Raw genomic sequence first — 21,473 nt, 5'->3', positions numbered from 1 at the left:
TCTTTAATCTATACGCGGATAAGCTAACCAAGTAAAAAAGAACACAAAGATTCGCTAATATATAGGTAAGTTAATGGAGCTTTCTATAAACGGTCTCTCCCAGAAACCCGAACTAGATCTCGAGAAAACTCGCTTAAAATTTTACTTGGTACCGAAATCTGAAATTAGTCTTAAAAGATTGAGAGAAAACAATGCCCCAAAACATCTATTGTGACAAAAGTGGAATATACAACATATTCGATTAAAATATTTAATGAAATATACAAAAGTGCATCAAGGGAGGCATTCCATGTACATTTGGAGTTGAATGTATATAATTGAAGTTCAATGGAAAATTCCTTCGTTAAGTTAGTGGAAAAATATAATATTAATCGGCTGTTCACTTAATCATCTATCATTAAAATTGGTTGCTCCTGTGGCTGTTCGTTATCCTGATTATGTTCCCCTTGTTGACGAAGTAGCCTTTGCTCGTCAGACCGAGCTTCTCCATTAGGCCTTTGAGCTCTTTGTTGCTGCGTCGGTTCCTCCACCAAGGGACACCAAATTCCGTTCATGGCCACCGTCGCTAAAACCCAATAAAAGTAAGTCCAAATTAACCAATTAATTAATTAGCTAATATCATTCATTGTCTTACGCGGCACAACACCTCCTCTTCTTCGTTTCTTCTTAATTTCCATTCTACAAGATTTCATACAAGTGTGGTAAGCCAGAAGATAAAGAAAAGCCAAAGAAACTGAAAATATGGCAAATCCTCTGAAGGTCCATTCCAGTCCGTAAGATTCAATCAGGAAATATCCAATTATCGATCCAAGAAGGCGTCCTGAAACGTCATTATATTAATTACTTTGATTATCACTCTTAATTGTTGCAGGCCTATTCTTACCTAATCCAAAATGAGTGAGCAACAGAATATAGTGTATCCTTAATCTAAACCGATCTCCACCGGATGAGTAAACGACAGAGACGACGGACGCTCTATACGAGTTTGAAAAATTCACCAAAGCGTGTCCGTACGAAACACAGGCGATCCACACAACACTGAGTGTCATTGCCTTCATCGCTTCGAAAGGGAAGGTCCAATAAGGATCGCTTACGAAAGAAATACCGGCGAATCGTATCGCGTAGAACAGAAAACCGAAAACGAGTAAATGTCCACGCCCAATATTCCGTACCAGTTCCTTCGACACAATCAAAAATGGTATTGTTCCAAGGAATGATAAGGTCCAGCCAATTCCGATTTGGAAATGGTTCGAACCCACAGCGGCCGATACGTAATGTGGAGGCAGGAACGTATCCATGACGCTCCAAAGACAACCAAGGACGATCAAGAGGAATAAGAAGATAATCATTTCAGCACCGCAGATGTCATTGTCTTTCCGGTTGTGTTTGTTTCCGGATTCACGCATCTGACGTCTTTGGGGTGAATTCACGACATATTTGCCCTTGACCCCGGCCGCGGCTACCTCCAATGGTAAGGCGATTAATAGAGCACTAGCCACGAGGGTCAGGCCGTCAAACAAGAAGAATGGTGCCGAATAGTCTGATTTGTTATCAACTGAGCTGTAGTAGTCGATAAGTACTCCGGATATTGGAGGGAAAATCAACAAACCTAAGGCTGAAGACCACCGACTTCGACCGTACAACCCGTCGTAATCACGGACCGACGCGATAATTGCAACTTCAAAAAGAGCGATTGTTGCCAAGAGACACGCGTCACCGATAGCGCGAGCGCTCGTGTAATACAAGAATGTCAGTAAAGGGTCACCCGACACATCGTAGCACAAAACTGGGGATTTATAGCCTTTTAATTCAACTTGACAACGAACTGAACATCCGGATGGAAGCGGTCGGCAGAATACATCGTCGTACGATTTTCCATGAACCAAAAGAGGGTATACGGGACGAAATTTGCAAGCTGCAACGTTGTTCTCGGGATTAGTGGTTTCCTCTTCAGCGTCAACTGAGATAATGGGGTCTCTGTCCACGAAGACATCGTCGTATGATGGAGATTTTAATTCATTTTTACGGTATGAGAGAAAGTCTTGGACTGGTAGATCTTGCATATCGTCGGCGTACCAGTTGCGGAATTTGGAGTGAAAGGTGAAGGTGGTACTGCTGTTGCTTTCAATATCGTCTGGACCATCCTGAAAATTAAAAACCAAATTTTTAAAACATTCTTGCCATGGATTAATTTCAAAGTTTTACCATTATGATCCTTGATGGGGCGCCGGATAAAGGATCGTAAACGTGGCAGAAGTTCCCTTCCTCGCTTCGGAAGCAGATGTGTAATGGATAGGCCGCATCCGGTGGAGGGCGTTTACCTTGATGTCCGTGGCAGATGTACCGACAGGAAGAAAGCTGGAAGGCAGTGATGTTGGAGGAAGAAGCCGTCGCGTCACTACACGTATTCCAATTGGGACATCTTTCCATCCTCAAGGCATCACGGCAGTCAAAGTCCATTTGAGGCACACGGGGTGACCTCATTGATCTATGGTAGAAATTAATTATTCATCCGCAATAAAGAATCGCGAATGTATTAATTAATAACATACTTGGGAACAACTAAGAGGGTGGTGTACGACAACGCCGCAACTACTATGCAAATTACCGCGCACGTTTTGTATCTCGCGCATTTTTCCGCTAACAGACCAATCAGAGGAACGAAAACTAAGGAGAAAATTGCAGATACGCAATTGGACAGAAATATTTCTTGATTATCAAGACCGAGATCCTTCGCGTGAAGATTGAGAAATGGAACTAAACCACCGATAGCTGAGAAAAATAAAGTTATTCGATAAAGTCATATGATAAATACTTTGAAAATCAATATTATTAATTACCAGAATAGAGGAAAAACCCTAAGATACTGAGTGGCAGAAGCTTCTTCTGTTGTTTTCTTTGAGCACTCCCGAATGTTGCCATTTTTTAAATGATTGGTGATATACTCGCATTTATGACCCCTTCGACGTATCCTGAATTTTAAAAAATAAATTATTATTTTAAATTTAAACCTTAAAATATACAAATATATGCTCTATATCTAGCTTTATAATTAATGTCATTTATGTGAAACCCTTTAGAGTATCATCTTAAAGGTTTTTAAACCAGCACCCCTATCGTGAAGGGTGAACCCAAGCGATCACGAGGACGACTTAGAACTAAGCAAAGCGCGTAAGGTACCATATCTCTTGGACGAGAAGCAGGTGCGCCCACTATGCCACAAACGAAATCGACGCTGCACCTGTACACGTCAAGAAGCGGGTAAAGCGCCTCCGAACTTACATTTTACAATGGGAATCGGATATTATTAAATTTTATCGTGAAGTTTCTCGCGCTCGTTACGCACGCAGTTAATTACGTGATGGATGCACGAGAGAGAGAGAGAGAGAGAAAAACTTCTCAAAATACCCAGAAAACAAAATCCGACGCGAATCCCCAAGAACCGTACCGGTTCAAGAAGAAAATATATAAATTCAACACGATTTTTTGTGAAATATTTTTGGGGAAAACCACCAATTACCGGACTAGGAATGCGCATTGCCTGCCATTCACGTCGCATTAAGCTGCAGTCATTACCATTTTTTAGGCAGGTATACACAATGAATCAAGTAAAATTTATTCAATAATGTTGAATAATCCAGCCCAAACCGATTTACAAATTAAAACTGAAATTTTGCTGGGACGTTACCTCGTAAATAGTAGCATAAATTCATAAGATATGTTCCATAAGTTTGTCAATGGTTACTGAGAACTTGTCATGAAGTGACGTAGGTGAAACGTCATAGATTCTTGTAAAGCGACGCCTGGTGAGGCGCTGTCAAAGGCTTAGTACAGACTAATTAGGAAGATGGACTGCAAAACTACCGAGTGTATAGTCAATTCTCGCGTCTGGTTTAATATAAAACTAAGATTTACAAAAAAAACTTACGAGGAGTTTACGTCTACGGATATTCAAGGGGAAATTGAATATATTCATTTATAAAATATCAAATTTTATTATTACATTATTTATGTATACATGAAATGCCAGGTGAGATTAAATTATATCCGACGCTATGCGGGTAGCGTTAAAAAATTATCTTTAATTCAACTTATTTTCAAAATTATTTAATGACATAAATATAAAATCATAGGGGACCGTTCGTCTAGCTATTCTAATCGTTAAACAATTAGAAAGGAACCAAAATCACCCATAGTTTTGTGCAAGCATCGAATATTGGTTTTTCAAGACGCTCAAGGACTATAAAATATTAGGATTTAACATAAATAACACACCATCATCTAGAAACGTAAACTTAACAATTCAACGAATTATTTCCGCTAAACCCAGTAATAACCGCAGGAAACCAGCAGCTTCCAAAATTACGTAAAATACGATCATTTTTCTAAAAATGTATAGCATAGTTTTGAATACTTTTGTCTGGATTTCTTTATTTTTAGTTGAATAGATGCATCGTTTTAAAGCAACCGAAATTCAGGCACAGAATAGGGTCGGAAATCGGAAAACGACATGGAACAGCGAACATGCACGTTTTTAAAATGTGCGTGATCAAATCGCGAAAAAAAAATAATATTAATATCCCCAAATTCCCATAGACAGCAACTTTTGCTTGAGTGCGTGATATAAGTGTTCTATTTAAACGCCCACGACAATTACACTTATTGGGATGCAAATAAATTTTCAAATGAGACAGTCTGAAACCCCCTGCACGCGATCCGCGATGCTTGACAGTGGGCGGTAGATGCTTTGCGTCGGTTAATGAGTTTCTGTTAAGGTAATCATAAATTTAATAAAACGTTTCCGTTTCATCATATACAGGGTGTTTGTGAAAAGTCCATCAATAATGAAAGGGCGTATTTATTGGGCCATTTTGAGTCGAAAATGTTCTATGACATTTAGCCGTCCGAGCCACGGTTTTCGAGTTATGATTTGAATATTTTAGGGATGACCCCTTCATTAAATTAGCGCTGTCTTTCAATTTCTAAATTAAATTTAAGGGGTCATCCGTAAATTACTCCAATCATAACTTGAAAACAGTGGCCCGGACGGAAAAATGTCATAGAACATTTTCGACTCAAAATGGCCCAATAAATACGCCCTTTCATTATTGATGGACCTTTCACAAACACCCTGTATACAGGGTGTTTCCGATAAGACTCGGGCAAAATAAAGGATTTTGTCTTTGGCTCAAACTGAATGGAAATTGTCATGTCAAAGGTCATGATGGGGGTCTACAACATTTAGTTACGGAATTATGAGCTACCAAACATTGATTTTTCCCCTAAAGCAAAGAAATTATCACACATGTGAAGTAAGACATATCAGTCTTCAATCTAATATTCGTTTTTGAACCTTTATCTATAGCAGAAGTGCACTATTAAATGGGTAGAAGTGTGCATGTTAGTAAAGCTAGGTGTTACAGCTATTTCCTCGTTTTATGGGGCATGCAATGTTTGGCAGTCTATATCTCCGTTGTTGGCCCCATGTTCTTTGAAACTTTGAACTCAGTTTAACTCAAAGAACACACCCAATAATTTATAGCGGACTTGTCAAAAACATCCTGTATACATTTACTTCAAAGGAAGCCGCTTCAAATCGATATGAACGTTAGAGTGACAAAGTACTATTGATTTTTGGCAAACTCTGCTACGAGACGGCGACTTTTCCCTTGTAAACCATATTTCAATAAAACTCTCTAAAGAGCTATCAAAACACATATACAAGCAGTATGTTAAAATAATTTACATATTTCCCGTTCAGAAGGTATAAAGTACGCTCGTTAAATTCCTACGCTACTTTTCATGCAATTACGTCGTGTACAAATATGTCTCAGACTGTACTCCACCCACCTGAAAAACCTTGGAAGGCCATTACGTATCCAGTTTGATATGCGAGATTGTGTATTTATAAAGTTGACGCATGCATAATTTCACCATGTTTTCATACCACTAGACATATCTTCCAAAAACTAAAAGGGTTTCGTAATTTTGAAGTTTACTGGATTTTTTTAATTCTTTTAGTCACAACTGTGCTTTTGACAATTAAACGCTTAGCTTACTGATTAGTAACACTCTGACAGCCATTAGTTCGCAAAATATTACTAATTTAAATAATAGAAATTTACATAACAATTTTACAATTGGAGTGGCCAGGGTTCGAATTTGAATCCTGCAACAGCTTATCCGTAGCCCTACGGTTTATGTATATGCCGCGAAATGTAAAAGATGATTAAGCATGGAGTGGAAATATTGCATGCGTTATAAAATAGCTTAAGAAAGGCTAATTAAGAACAGAATGGAAAATAATTTCTGTTGAATTTAAAGTTACAATATTTACTTTTATTTATAAATCCGTACATGATAAGCTAACTTACTAGGTAGTGTTCGTTAATGACGTTTTCAGATTTCGTTTTCTCATTGTTTTCAATATCCAGAATTTGAATCCAATAACTTAGACTTAAATCATGCGCGTTACGATTCGCGAAACATCACCAGATCACGTTTTAAAGCAGAATGCCGGTAAAACTTATGGAGTCAATAAAATCCGAGTCTAGAAGAAACTCAAAATGACGATCAGTTCGAAGTAAAAAATAATCAAAAGCTTTTTTTGTAAACCAAGAAAATATTTGGGTTGTTTCGATCGGGATCTCTTTCCTTACTCGGTCCGTAGACAAACAAAACATCAATAAAAAACGTTTAACAGGTTTTTTTAAACAGCGGATTCCTCTTTTTAAATGTAGGCCTACCTTTTGTTTTACGGAATGTTAGTTTACCTTTCAAAATGAGTCGTCAAAATTATGACATATCTAAAAGACAACGCTCATTGGGTTAACATCCAACCCAACAACAGACCCTTTTTAATATTTAGGGGTTAAATAGAGTTGGGGGTATGGGACATTGTCCCAAGCTTACACTGTCCCAGGAACAAATAAAAACATTCGGTATGCGTACAACAAAGACGTTAGATCAGGGATAGATTTAATTTTGAGAAGTAGGAATGGAGAACGGTTAGTATTTACTTCAGTCCGACTCATGGCCCAGTATAGCGCCCCTCCCTCTAACACGTAACGAAAAGTTTAAATTATCTTATTGGCTCACTTAAACTACGTTTTGATGACGTCGCTGATGGGGACGGCGAAAAATACGTAATTCCTTTTTACCTCTGTCGCTATGACCTGCCTCTTCTTTCATACCCCTCCATCCCGAGCGCCCAGATTACTCTTCTAAAATTCCTACTTCTAAAATTAAATCTATCCCTGGTTAGATTCAAACAATGACTTTTGTGGACTGGTAACATTGAAGCCCTATCTAATGTCTTTGGATTCACATACCGGATGTACGTTCTTAACCATAAGCAGACTATACTGCGGCCCCCATTCTGAGTGAGAAGCATCAATTTTGTGTCATGACATTTGAAATCCAAGGGTCAGAGTTCGAAGGCGATTGATTTTAAATTAGACACTTTGAAATTGAGAGCAATATGTATAAGAGGGATATGGGCAGAAAGAAATATCCGGAGCGAAAAGCGATGAGCCTCTTTAACTTAATTTAGTTATCATATATCAGGCCTTTTATTTTGACAACTATGTTTAAAAAGGAAGTGGCGAATTTAAGCTAATCATGACTCTAAATAAAAATTTGGTGTAGGCCTATTTACTTCATTTCGCTATACACCACTCCTAAAATTTTATTCAATAAAGTCAGACGTACGCTTTTAAAGTTAAGTTTAGTTTGCCCAATTTCATAATTTAATTAATAAAACTGCTATCAGTAAATTTAATTAAAACTCTTTAACGAATTACGCGCCTTGTAACCAAAATGAGAACCTTTTACAATATCATAAAGAAATTAATTACCTTTATAATTAATGAATTACGGTTTAATTATTCTATGCTTGAAACTCTTTCAAAGAAACTATGCTAAAATTAACATTTTTTTATCCATTAATACCGGATGGGAATAAAAACATTTATAATAGATATTTTTTATTTTGAGGCGCCTTTTTCATGGTGTTACTTTTTAAGGGCGTGGCATTTAGAAACTATTTAGTAGTATTTAAAAGGGTCGGGAGAATTGGTAGGGTAACGATACTGCCAATGTATCCACTATTATGTGTTTAGAGAGTATTTTAGGTTTCTATCAACAGTCCTCCACTTCTATTAATGAAAAATTGATTAAACATTATAAATAGACTTGAAATTAATTAATGCACTGAGCAATTGCTTGAAAATTAATTATTGCACTGAAAAATTGCATGAAAATTAATTAATGCTATGAAAAATTGCTTGAAAATTAATTAATCCACTGAAATATTGATGAAAATTAATTATTGCACTGAAAAATAGCATGAAAATTAATTAATGCACTGGAATATTGCTTGAAAATTAACTAATGCATTGAAAATTTACTTGAAAATTAATAAATGCAATAATAAAAGGGCTTGAAAATTATTAAATGCAAGGAAAGATTGCTTAAAACATTTTGTGAACTATTGCTTAAATAAATTTAAAATATATTGTGAAATATTGTTTAAAAATTAATAAATAAATCAGCTTTAGTTCCAAAAATTATTACGCCTTTTCAAACAGAAACACAATATTCCATAATATTTATGGAAAAAAATTGTTAAAAGATTTAAAGAAAAATAAAGCAATTTAAAAATTTCATCACCACTACACGTCGTTCAGCCTTTGTACCCCGGCCTACTCACACATAAATACTCTAAAACTTAAAACTGGTCTTTTTTATTCCAAGAAAATGATCAAATAAACCATTTTAGCTTTTGAAAAAAGAAAAACAAAACTTTCAAAATGAAGCTTATATAGCCTTTGAGTGTCTTGGTTTGCCGCAAACGTTAGGCTAAAAAACCGGCTTTTCAATGGCAAGTTTGGTGTAAACTAAGTCTCACGCGTGACTATGAAACAAACCAGTGAACAAGGGGCCTGTATAAAACTTTAAAACAAGCTCTCCTCCCGATATTTCGCAAGTCTAACAAGTTGTTTGAAGAAAAAACCTGTATTTCTTTTTACATTCAGTGGCGTTTGCCCCCTCGGGTCGCCTCTATCTGTTGCAAGCAAGATCATTAAGTTAACATCGTTCCACTTTTTACGTATGATAAAATGAACAGAGTGGATTAGCTATCAGAGGAGGGCCACTAGGTTCTAAAATGTTTTCCCCGTCCTGTTTCCAAATTAAACTAAGGATAAACTCTTCTATCTGGATCCTCAGTTAATGGGGGACCAGGGTTCAGGGAGACCCAGTAGGTTAAAGGGAGAGAACACTAGGTCTGTGGATTAATAGAACGTCCCTTCAACAGTAGACCCTGGTGTTGACCACCTTGTTGACTTGGGACGAAAAATGAGATATGTCGATCCAAAAATGTTAGATATGACTTCACACAATAACGACTGGTAACGCTAAGCCTTTGGGTGCACATACCGGTGTTCTGTTTTAACCCTATATCAAGCAAAAGCTACTGTACCACCTTTGTGATTGGGTCTATAACACTTACCTATGACTCTCTGTACGCTGAACAAGAACGAAGCCATAAATAAGACTAGCATCCCAATTGCAAATACTTAGAGTGGATGTTAAGGCAACTGAAGGCTACCCAAGATTGTTCAGGGATGGTTCTTAAGAATGAATACTCCCCTTTCCCTCAAAATGGCGGAGAGCTTTAGGTAGTAGAAAGACTGTATTTAGGGGAGAGGTGAAGTGATGAAACTATTGGCTTGAAATACCTTACCTAACCCACTCTGATTAGAACCAGTTAAAACTTTCTTCTTAAAACACGTACTGAACTTATCACCGTTAATAATTGGTTTGACTTATTACCACTAATCGTTGTATTGGTGTCTCATTGATGGCCGACTGATTAAGAGAGAGAGAGAGAAAAAAAAAAAAATAAAAACCTTAATGAGGTCGGTTTATAAAACTATTACGGATTTAAGTAACTAGATGATGGTTTCATTTATCTACAGTATACAGGGTGTTTGTGAAAGGTCCATCAATAATGAAAGGGCGTATTTATTGGGCCATTTTGAGTCGAAAATGTTCTATGACATTTTTCCGTCCGGGCCACTGTTTTCAAGTTATGATTGGAGTAATTTACGGATGACCCCTTAAATTTAATTTAGAAATTGAAAGACAGCGCTAATTTAATGAAGGGGTCATCCCTAAAATATTCAAATCATAACTCGAAAACCGTGGCTCGGACGGCTAAATGTCATAGAACATTTTCGACTCAAAATGGCCCAATAAATACGCCCTTTCATTATTGATGGACTTTTCACAAACACCCTGTATGTTCGTTTTTGATAGATTTTTAGAAAGCTACTAAAACTATTTACAAGTTAAATGTCGCCTTCTCGTAGCAGAGTATGCGAAAAATCAATATTACTTCGTCACTCCCACGTCCGCATCGATTTGAAATGGTTTCGTTATAAATATATGTAAACATAGGATATCATAACCTTCTGATATATATATACTGTATATAAATGCGGAAAATGTGTTTCGTTTGAGTCATGGTTTACTATTACTTTCAAAGTGTTCAAAGTGGGAGTTTGTGTTTTCAAAAATTGTATATTGTCGCATTGGAGACATAATTTTGATTAATGTACGTTGAGGCGTGTACCGTCAACTTTTAATAACATATATGACACACAAACAACCGCAAATTATTTTTAAAAATACAGCTATATGTTTACGAATGCTGTTTAACCTAAATATAGGAATTACTGTCATTTCTACTATATTCTATAAAGTAAATAGAATAACAACTGTTTTTTTCGACTGAGTATAATACCAGTAAAAGGAAACTCGTTAAGCAAAGACCAAATAGACAATTAGTACAGTTTCAATTATAACTATAATAAAGTCCTTTTTCCGAGAAGATTTCAACAAAATTAGTATGCCATTTGAGCTAAATTATATCACAACAATCAACTAACATCAAGTAAGAAATATTTTAAAGGTTAGTTCACGAGATTCGAACAGAGTTCTTATATCTATGGACAGACTATATAAATCATAGATGGTTCTAGACCTCGTTTATATTGAGCAGAATCTAGCAAAGTTGCCCGTTTTAAGTTATAGTTCTTATCATAAATATACATATTAATTGAAATGTTTTCTTATAATTCAGTATTTAACATTAAATTAGTGTTTATTTTAATTAAATAACCCGTAATCAAAATTTGAAAAATCACCTACCAGAATTTACCCTGTTTCCCCAAAAATCTTTGTGATTATGATATTAAAAGTTAATCCATTGGAATGTGTTTTATAGCTGGATTCACATCATCAATTGTTCATTAGTTAAAAGCCACAAAGGCTTAAGGAATTACAAAACAAAAATGCCGATGTGAAAACTTAAAAAAACGCGAAATCACAGCGTCCGAAAAAAAATCAAGCTCGCGATCAAGGTAAACCTTTAGTAAAAGAATGATGATGGTGCTAGTAGTTTTTAAAGCGTTTCTCTTCCAGGATAAGGACGGGGAGGCTCGCAAAGGGTGTTATTAGGGTACCCCCCTCTTTCCTTTAAAACTATCGGCCCGAATATCTCTTATATCAAAAAATGCTAAGGGGATGGATGAGGCGAAACTATTGCCTGACCAGAATGAGGAAAATTAACCAGAGAGAGAGAGAGAATGGCGCGCAAAATCACTCTCTTTCTAATTTGTTGTTTATAGTTTTTCATACAATGGCAACCGGCCGGCGTAAACAACAATAGACTCAACGATAAGATCATAAGATCTGATCATAAGTTTATAAGATATGTTCCATAAGTATGACACTACCTAGGCTATACTTCGTGGTGCTAGAGACTTACTGGTAGCTAGTTTGAAAGCGACGCGAGAATTGACTACACTTGGTTTTGCAGTCCATCTTCCTATTTAGTCTGTACAAAGCCTTTGACAGCACCTCACCAGGCGTCACTTTGCGAGAATCTATGACGTTTCAGCTACTGGTAGCTAGTTTGAAAGCGACGCGAGAATTGACTACACACGATTTTGCAGTCCATCTTCCTATTTAGTTTGCATTACTAAGCCTTTGACAGCACCTCACCAGGAGTCGCTTTACGAGAATCTATGACGTTTCAGCTACGTCATTTCATGACAAGCTCTCAGTAACCAATGACAAACTTATGGAACATATCTTATGAACTTATGATCAACTTCATCAAGTGTTTATCTAACGAAAGCATGCGGAATTCAGATACAAAGGGGGGGGGGATATTTCAAGCGCAGTTTAATCTTTTATTGTTATTTATTTGTTTCAAAAATGTATTTTAAACTTTTCGCAAGACTAAAGGCCTTTTCAGACAATACAACTTTTGACTCAACTAAAGATGGTCAGCAAAAATTGGTCAGTGATCAATTTATAATTTGGAACTTGATTCAACTTGTTCTTTGCTGTTCACGCATCCAAACTAGTTTACTGAACTCAATCTGACTCATCTAATAAATTAGTCAAAAAGTTAAAAGTTGTGTCGTCTGAAAAGGCATTAAAACTGACCTAATTGAGTGTATTGGGACATATTTAAAAATGACAATAAACGTTTGGAGGTTATATTACAAAATATGTAGTTGCTAACTTTCTATAGAACAATAGAAAAGGAGGGGAGCTTCTGGTATATTATACACAAGTTGCGGAAGCTATAAGCTTCTGTAACACGCGAGAAGTTTCACTTTTTACGAAGTTTTGCGCAGACTCATTAAAATGGACTGAAAACTCGTAAGTATAGCTGCCTCTAATTAAGGCTTCATTATTACAAAATATAGGAAGTGACCTAATTAAGGAAAATATCTGGAAAATGTATAGATAAGCTAAAACATAAATAATCAATAATTAATTAAAGCTTGGTAATATGATATTTTATTTTGATGAGCTACAAAATTTCAGAATAACATAAAAATCGTTAAATTTATTTGAAGTTTGATATTTGAAATACATTGAAAACTGATGCTGAACTATTTGGATAATAATTAAACTAAATTGAATGAATTTGAAGTATTTTCATTGTTTCGATTCATTGTTGTGGTTTTTGAAAGTTTTTACCCTTAGCCAAAGTTGGGTTGACTCCAAGTGTTTGACCTCAGAATGCCTTTGACGCACTAAATATGACGCGTAATTAAACATACAGAAGTTATAGAGCTACAACTTGATTCTTACCAAGAACAGTCCCCATATGCAGTTATTCGTCATGCTTCTCATTTTGACAGGTCTTTGCATGTACTTAAATATAAATAACGCAAATATTTAAAGGACGTTAATTGGACCATGCATAATAACATAACTTTATAAGATATGTTCCATAAGTATGACACTTCATATACTTCGTAATGCTAGAGACTTAGTTCAGGAACGACGCGAGAATTGACTACACTCGGTTAGTTTTGCAGCCCATCTTCCTATTTAGTCTGTACCAAGTCTTTGATAGCGCCTCACCAGGCGTCGCTTTACGAGAATCTATGACCTACGTCACTAAACGACAAGCTCTCAGTAACCAGTGACAAACTTATGGAACATATTTTATGAACTTATGGTAATAAGTAGTGGTCTTCAATTTTAAGAATCATGATAAGTTGGCGAACTTACCGATGCCGATTGCAGTCTGACGGTACAGTTGTCAAAAGAATCGTAACACTGCAAAAATCGGAATATAATACCATCATACTGCAAAAAACTTGAGGAGGTTTCAGATCTCAATTTGAAAAACAACCTAATTAGCATAAAAATCGACAAGCAGAAGGTAAACACGAGCTTCTGTCGCGTGATTTAAATTTTCTAGAAATTGAAAACACAACCCGCGCCGCGTTCCCTGGACCCTTGTTTCTAGCTATAGCTGAACCCACCTTAGAAAGGGTAAATATTTACCTTTTTCTATACTATAGTTTATATGGCTCTAATGATGTTGTACATTATATTATATCTTGTTAAAAGCTCATTTATATAATGCCCTACTTTTAACCAACTAATAATTAAAAGTAACGCTCACCCCATGGAAATCTGGTCCAGGTGCTCTGGTAGTCGCTATAACGGAACATAATATCAGAAGCCTATAATTAAACCTCCTCTTATCCGCTTCTGATAATATTATGTTACGAATGAAGCTATCTATTTATATCTATATAAGCAGGAGTCCATCATACTAAGGGGGTTATGGACTTCTGATATAAGCCAAAGTTCTGATTGACTGAATGATAATCAAGGCCCAGCCCAAACCGCTTTGCCTAGAAGGCTCAAATTTTGCAGGGACGTTAGTCTTAAGTAGTAGGCGCGCACTAAGAAAGAGTTTTCCAATCCTGCGCCATCTTGGGAAATGGCGACCATAAATGTTACCTACACCTTCTTTATGGAATAACGTCCGTGCATTTCAATAGATTTCTTTAATATTTAGTAAACTGGTTCCCTATATATCCTCTAGACGGGTTTTATGGCTTTTGGGGATCAATTTGCCGCCATCGTTTAAAATGGCGACTATAAATGTAAAAAAATCTTCTTTATAGGATAACGTCTGCGCGTTTCAACCGATTTCCCTAATATTTAGGATATTGGTTCGCTATGTCCTACAGACTTGCTTTATGGCCTTTGGGGGTCAATTTTCCGCCATCTTTTAAAATGGCGGGTTTAAAAATGTCCCGACGGGCAACGCTAGGTCCATTTGCTATGTAAGTCCGTGCTAAATGCTATGTAGGCAATTTTCGCATCGTTCTCGAACTATAGCTTTCAATAAGGCTATAGTTAGTGTCATGCTTATGAAACATAGCATAAGCATTTGTTAAAATATTTAAACCGTAGCTGAAGAGTGATCCACTGCATGGGGCAGTGATTGAGCGAAAAGATACCGGAAAGGGTAAGCTTGTTAAATGTTATTACTAATTATGTTTTACAAACTAAACGCTATCACTGCGTTACTAAAAGTCTAGACATACAGAAAACCCAATTAAGTCTTTTCTTTCTTAATGTAAAAATTAAGTGCGGTATTTTCTCTATAAGAATATAAGATGTCAAAAAGAAATTTGTTCTTACTTGGGCTTTGACCCGAAACTAGAAGAACAGTCACCATGAAAGCGAACCAAACAGCGACGAGCAAAGTGGAGTTGCGCATTTTCACTTATGGAAAGCTTGTTTTCTTTCCAAGGTGGTTAAGGTTATATACTTTTTAGTAAAGTACATAATCATCGCTGAAAGGAAGCGACTTTAAAAACCGTATAATAAACCAAAGAACACCGCAATTAACTAAAGTTTTATTTCGTCATCGAAGTCATTGCACGCAATTTCTTAAAGGGAAGGTGAAGTGGATAATTAAATTATATTTGCCGATTCTTCTAGTAATTGTAAGATTTACAAGTGCATTGAAACTTGGTGAAACATCCAGGGAATTTCTCCGAATTCGAGAATTAAGGTGAATAAACCGTTACCTCTTAGGGTTTTCAAAGACGTTGCTTCTTGCAGAGTCAACGCAACCCAAACCAGGAAATTATATCCACCCGTAAGTATCAAGAGTATGGTATGACTTAATGGAAATTCAAAGAACTATTCTTATTATGTTTTGATGAGCTATTTGTCTCGTTTATTATTGAATGTAATTCTTTAATGAGAAATGCTGATAATGTTTTAACAGATACCATGAATTAAATTCACCTTCTTATAAAACCATGTTTGCTTTCTACTCCCTTTCAGGAAAAGAAAATGCCAAGAGAACCATCAGCCTGATGGTAGGGTATTCATCCTAATCTCCATTTTACATGCAAGATGGAAAAACATTGTATTTGAAGTCGCTAAAATTTGTTAGTAAAAGAATTATTGTTTATTTGCAGGATCTTAACGTAACATATAAATGATTTTATTATTTTATAAAACCGAATGTATAAAATGTAATATATTTCAAAATAAAAATTTGCATTAATACTTACAATTCTGGGTGATAACATCATTTTTATTTATAAGCTTACTAATTATCGTCAGTTGCTGTAGTATAGAAGCTTGGTATCAGGGGTTTATAGATGATACGCTCTGAATTAGACCCACTATATTGCAATTATTTAACTTGCTTTCTCAACTTAATAGAGCAAAAACATAATAACGCAACACTAACATTAATTTTATAAATGTATTCTAGAATCGGCCATATACGTAATACTTCATAAGTTACCGATTTACTGACATGAACCATTAAATTGCTATTTAATTCATCTAAGTCTAACGTGGTTCCCATTTATATACCTTTTGATTGGGTTCAATAAAGTATATTGTGAACTTCAGGGATATGAACCTCTGGATTTCAAACTTTGCACGCGGTCACGTGACCTATGATGTCACGGTCACGTGACTATGACGTCACGGTCACGTGACTATGACGTCAGAGGCACGTAACTATGACGTCATGGTCACATGGCACGACGTCATAGTCACGCAGTGGTCAAGTGGCATGACGTCAGAGTCACGTGGAATGACATCATAGTCACGCGGTAGTCACGTGGCATGACATCAGAGTCACGTGACCGTGACGTCATAGTCACGCGGTGATCACGTGACATGACGTCATAAGCACGCGGCGGTCTCGTGGTATGACGTCAGAGTCACGTGCATCACGTGACCGTGACGTCATAGTCACGCGCTGGTCACGCGGCATGACGTCAGTCACGTGACCGTGACGTCATAGTCACGCGGCATGACGTCAGAGTCACGTGACCGCCGCGCGGCAAGTTTGAAAACCATTTAATTCATTGCTTTAATAATTATATAGGCCTTAGGTATGCATTAACATGTATATAAAATGAAATGAAATGAAATTAGGCCTATCAGTATTTGAAATTTCGAGCCAAATTAATGACGCATCTTTGTGCGCACACAGCGCCCCCTCGACGTTGGAAGCTAGAAGCTAACGAATAGCCAGCTCACGGTTCTTTCTCTTATCGGCATCGTGGAGTGCAGATCGTTTCTCACCCGGCTCTTCAAAAAGCACGTGTTCTTGGATTTTGAAGTCATTTGATACAAAGAATCACGCCTTTCGTTGACGCTCCGCCATTTCTCTGAGCGTCTTCAAGGAATCAACACGGACTCTCGAGCTCTTGCCACCATTGAATGTTCTTTTGGAATCAACGAAGCGCTGCCACGTTGGAATCAACCCAATTCTGTATGCCTAATACCGTAAGTGTTAATCTTTGAATAATCCAAAGCCATCTTCACCACGGTTTATTATTTTAAAGAATTAAATTGCTTAAGTGAAAGAGGGAGAGTTAATTATTACTAAATTATAGTTATTTGTTGCAATAATAATAGTAATTTTACAATAAGACACGACCACGAGGTTAACTTTAATTTGGACAAGGCTTAATAAATTTACAATGCGCATTAGCTTCGCTAAGGTTTTATTAATGGTAGTATATCACTATTTTAGGTAATCTAAAATAATACAGTAGCCACGCTTTATTTTTGGGTGAACCTGAAAAGTATCGATTTACAATGAGGCTTAGTTATGGAAAGATTTTAATCTTTTAATTTTAATGAAATAAATTGCATAAATGAAAGAGGGTGAGTTAATTGTTACTGTTATTATTTTTGAGAATTAAGTTAATTTAATAGTAATTTTCCGATAAGACACGACCACGAGGTTAACTCAATTTGGACAAGGCTTAATAAATTTACAATGCGCATTTAGCTTCGCTAAGGTTTCATTAATGGTAGTATAACGCTATTTTAGGCAATCTAAAATAATACAGTAGCCACGCTATGTTTTTGGGTGAACCTGAAAAGTCTATCGATTTACAATGAGGCTTAGTTATGGAAAGATTTTAATCTTTTGATTTTTATGAAATAGATTTCAAAAATAAAAGAGGGAGAGTTAATTGTTACTGTATTATTTTTGCGAATTAAGTTAATTTAATAGTAATTTAACAATAAGACACGGCCACGAGATTAACTTTAATTTGGACAAGGCTTAACAAATTTACAATGCGCATTTAGCTGGTGCCTAAGTTTTTAATTTATGGTAGCACGTTACTGAAATAAGGATCCGCCCCTTGTTTTAGTATGGACTTTTTAATTAGGCATTGTCCTAATATTTGTTATTAATATATTTTCGTTTATAGATGCGATTGACTTTATCGGATTTTTCTGTTGCTGGTCATTCGGAGATGTCACATAGTTGATGCTTTGCATAGACTTGGGAATTCCTTCGCAGACCATCATTCCAGATGACATCTCTCTCGGATTTCAAGCTGATTTGGACATGCTATCACTCTCTAAGATGACTTCCAAAGCTACTTAGAAGATTACCGAACATGGAAGAAAGAAGATATTAAACGCAAAATATTTAACTTTTTTAAACGGGAAGATTTGTAACTACTTAATTTAACTTTTAGTTCTAATTTTATTTGCAACTACTTAATTTATTTTTACGCTCAAATTTTAATTTACCAAACCCTTTCAATATTTTTCTTGTTGAAAATTTTTGTAAACACTTAGCTTTTTTTTCTTTTGCAACAAATAAATTTCTCCTTAAACCACTTTCTCTGTTTTCTTTGCATTTTTTCAATAAGGGGGAAGGTTCATTTTTTTTCTAAAAATATTATTTTTAAACAGCCTATTTTTTTGACCCTTTTATTTACAAATAATAAAAACATCAAAAATATAATACTAAATTTATTTTATTAAAAATTATAAAAAATAAGCAAATTTTAATAAAAATACAAAAATTTTATAATAAAAAGCATAAAAAATGTTCAAAAAAACTATCCCAAGTGTTTTTCTTATGTTTTTGTACCTTCCATAGTAACGAAACTTTTTTATTAAAACTTAGCTACCACCCCCAAAGTAAGCCTTGCGAGCCCAATTTAAATTTTACAAGTCCCTGGGTCAATTCGGGAAACGTAAAATTTAAACAGAGGCCCGCTGTAGAACGCCCAAAACCAGGAAACTTCGTCCTAAGTATGGGATTTCTAATGAAAATCCACTTGAAGTATGCGAGATGTTTCTGCTGAAAAGAAATTCCTATTTGGCAAAAATGGTACATGCATCACTGTAAACTAAACACCTAACACGGGGATGGGAATGTTATGTCCTAACCCTTGTGATAAACTTGATTAAAATCCTGATAAACTTTAAAGGAGAATGCGTATGAGCAACCTATAAAATAACCTAAGCCTTGTCTTAAATCCTGACTAAATTCATTATTTTTAAAAGAGAAGGCGTATGACCAGCCTTTTACCTACATCATAATTATTAATTTATTAATATCCTAGCATAAAACCCTCAAAGGGCCGTCAAGGAGCTTTCTCTTCTAAAATTAAATATTTAAAAACCATAAACTAAAGTCGCGTTTACATGAGACACTTTGAAACCGTTCTGAAAAGGTCTAACCCATTTTCAAAAATAGTGATTGGATTTTCTTATAAAAGATATCTGGTATTAACAGCAAAGTGTTACGTTTTGTCCTTTCAAAGTTTCTCGTGTAAACACGGCTTCGATACCTAAATACTGGGAAGGGAATCTCATACTTGTAGAAATAAAAATCTAAGCCTTGTCTTAAATAGCTTAAGATCCTCTCTATAATTAATTTTAAAGGAGAAGGCATATGCGCAGCCTTTTACCTACAAAATAATTAAATATATTTATTAAGATCCTAGCATAAAACCCTCAACGGGCCCGCCAAGCGCTTTCTCCTCTAAATTAAATAAAGGGATGCAGAAATGCTAGAGAAAATATTTAAAAAAATTTAAACTACCGATACTTGAATTATTTCTACGGCAATGCCCAATTTAAACGCGATACTTAAATAGTTTTCCTAATGAGATTCCCTTAAAATGTAATCCTAAATTTAATATGGAATTGCAAAAGGGGGTTAAAAGCTTGATCAATACTACTTGAATTATTAATAATCTTGAATCATTTCTACGCACGAACTGCCTAAAATGTTCCATGTGTTGCGTAAATACTTTTTGTACTGAGATTCTTATTTGAAATGTGGTACTGAATTAAGTATGAAATTACATATGGGTTAAAGACCTAATTATTAATGTGTACCATTTTGCCAATAATAGATGCAAAGCTAAAATATATACAGCATTCACAAAAGCCATGCCAGATTGCGAAGCTAGCTAACCAGACTAACAAAATAATTTCTCACAGAATCGACCGTGAATTGCTCATTTAGAAACGGATAAATCTGTCGAATCTAATACGATTTAAAATAAATAATCAAATCTATTCCAAAGAAACAGTTAAAGGGAGGCTCTTTTAAAGGCTCGCCTGAATATGGTGCCCCAAATTAAGAATTAATTCAAAAATAATTTGTTGGCTTCCCAAATAGCGACTGGTCTAACATTCTAAATATTACTCGATAGATTTCTAAATCTACATAAGTTGTCCCAATTTACTAATCTCTCCAAACTCAAAACCATTAAAATTTCACCGTTCCATATACTATAAGAAGCCAAATTAAAACAGAAAATTCTAAATGTCCTTAAACGCTTTCAAAACTTGAAATTACCAAAAAAAATCATCCATAGCCAAGTTGCCTCCTTGCACCATACATTTCCTAACCCTCGGCTTACCTAAGCCTAACCATGCTTTCACTACACAGTTCAGATCCCCGCCTTAGCACAGTTTTTCAGTTTCAACCCAATGATTTACTGTAAACTTAATTAACCGGCCTTTTTACTTAAAAATTGTAATAAAAGCCTTAATAATTTACCAAATCCATGTTGTTTTCCTAAGCGTAACCAGCCTTGATCCATTTTCCACCTCTCCTCGTGCGTGGTGATACTTAAAATAAAAATGGCGTTAAATTTCTCTCCAAGCATAACAGGCGCATAGATGGCGCCACTCACCAATCTTACCCGAATCAAATATTTAATTGTACCCACCTTAAATAAAATTATCTTTGGTTTTATTTTTGTTAGATAATTAAACCATTTCGTCAGTAATTTCACACTTTAAAGCTAAAAGTATTCAAAAACTTACTTTTCAAGTTTTTTTCTCACAATTACAAAAATTTAACATATTATTCACTATAGAGAAGAACAGAAACGTAGGGAACAGACACTGTGGCTTAAGCAGCCGACACATTAGTGAGGGTTTGCCAGGTTTCCAAGTTCCACCGGTTTGGTTATAATGTTGATTAAGCGGGTACGCACCGAGAGACAGGTTTTTTTGAATTTCCATGTTAAAAATATGCAAATTAGGGTGGTTTAACATAGGATTTGAAGAATACCTACTTTTTGGTGCGTTCAAGGTTGTCATCCGTTTTTAGCAAGGGACTGTATCCTCAAGACATATAATTTAATTTAAACATACAATTGTTTAAAAATTCAAGAGATTTGAACCATTGGAAAATAAATCACCTTTAAAAGCTGAATTATTGAATTTCCTCAAACTATAATTTTTATTTTTAATATAGGCCTATTGAAGCTAAAGATTTTTAATTTCGCGCAATAATAAGTGTATTGAGGCCAAAATCCATG

The 21,473-nt window shown here is 35.6% G+C and overlaps 1 protein-coding gene and 3 long non-coding RNA genes across 4 annotated transcripts; 1 reads left to right on the top strand and 3 right to left on the bottom strand.

Moving 5' to 3' along the window:
• Positions 1–236: 236 nt before the first annotated feature.
• On the bottom strand, positions 237–11,680 carry LOC149623632 (uncharacterized). The gene is made up of 7 exons (XM_089852691.1): positions 11,215–11,680; positions 2,841–2,972; positions 2,553–2,772; positions 2,206–2,488; positions 884–2,144; positions 635–820; positions 237–565 (listed from the first exon to the last, which is right to left on the bottom strand). The coding sequence occupies exons 2-7, from the start codon at positions 2,920–2,922 to the stop codon at positions 384–386; spliced, it is 2,214 nt and encodes a 737-aa protein (XP_089708817.1). The 5' UTR covers positions 2,923–2,972; positions 11,215–11,680; the 3' UTR covers positions 237–383.
• A 1,181-nt stretch (positions 11,681–12,861) lies between these two features.
• Positions 12,862–15,996, bottom strand: LOC149623631 (uncharacterized). Its single transcript, XR_016374787.1, has 6 exons — positions 15,924–15,996; positions 15,037–15,191; positions 14,003–14,037; positions 13,603–13,650; positions 13,177–13,239; positions 12,862–13,118 (listed from the first exon to the last, which is right to left on the bottom strand). It is a non-coding gene; the product is annotated as an uncharacterized LOC149623631 (long non-coding RNA).
• A 780-nt stretch (positions 15,997–16,776) lies between these two features.
• Positions 16,777–18,519, top strand: LOC149623630 (uncharacterized). The gene is made up of 2 exons (XR_016374797.1): positions 16,777–17,160; positions 18,102–18,519. It is a non-coding gene; the product is annotated as an uncharacterized LOC149623630 (long non-coding RNA).
• On the bottom strand, positions 17,193–21,061 carry LOC149623629 (uncharacterized). Its single transcript, XR_016374796.1, has 3 exons — positions 20,877–21,061; positions 20,705–20,775; positions 17,193–18,272 (listed from the first exon to the last, which is right to left on the bottom strand). It is a non-coding gene; the product is annotated as an uncharacterized LOC149623629 (long non-coding RNA).
• Positions 21,062–21,473: the final 412 nt, after the last annotated feature.

Source organism: Phalangium opilio, unplaced genomic scaffold (assembly GCF_054372755.1).
Source record: "Phalangium opilio isolate 3A_F unplaced genomic scaffold, DU_Popi_V2 ptg000113l_1, whole genome shotgun sequence".
In the NCBI taxonomy this organism is placed as follows: Eukaryota; Metazoa; Arthropoda; class Arachnida; order Opiliones; family Phalangiidae; genus Phalangium; species Phalangium opilio.
This window is presented reverse-complemented; position numbering and strand designations above follow the sequence as displayed.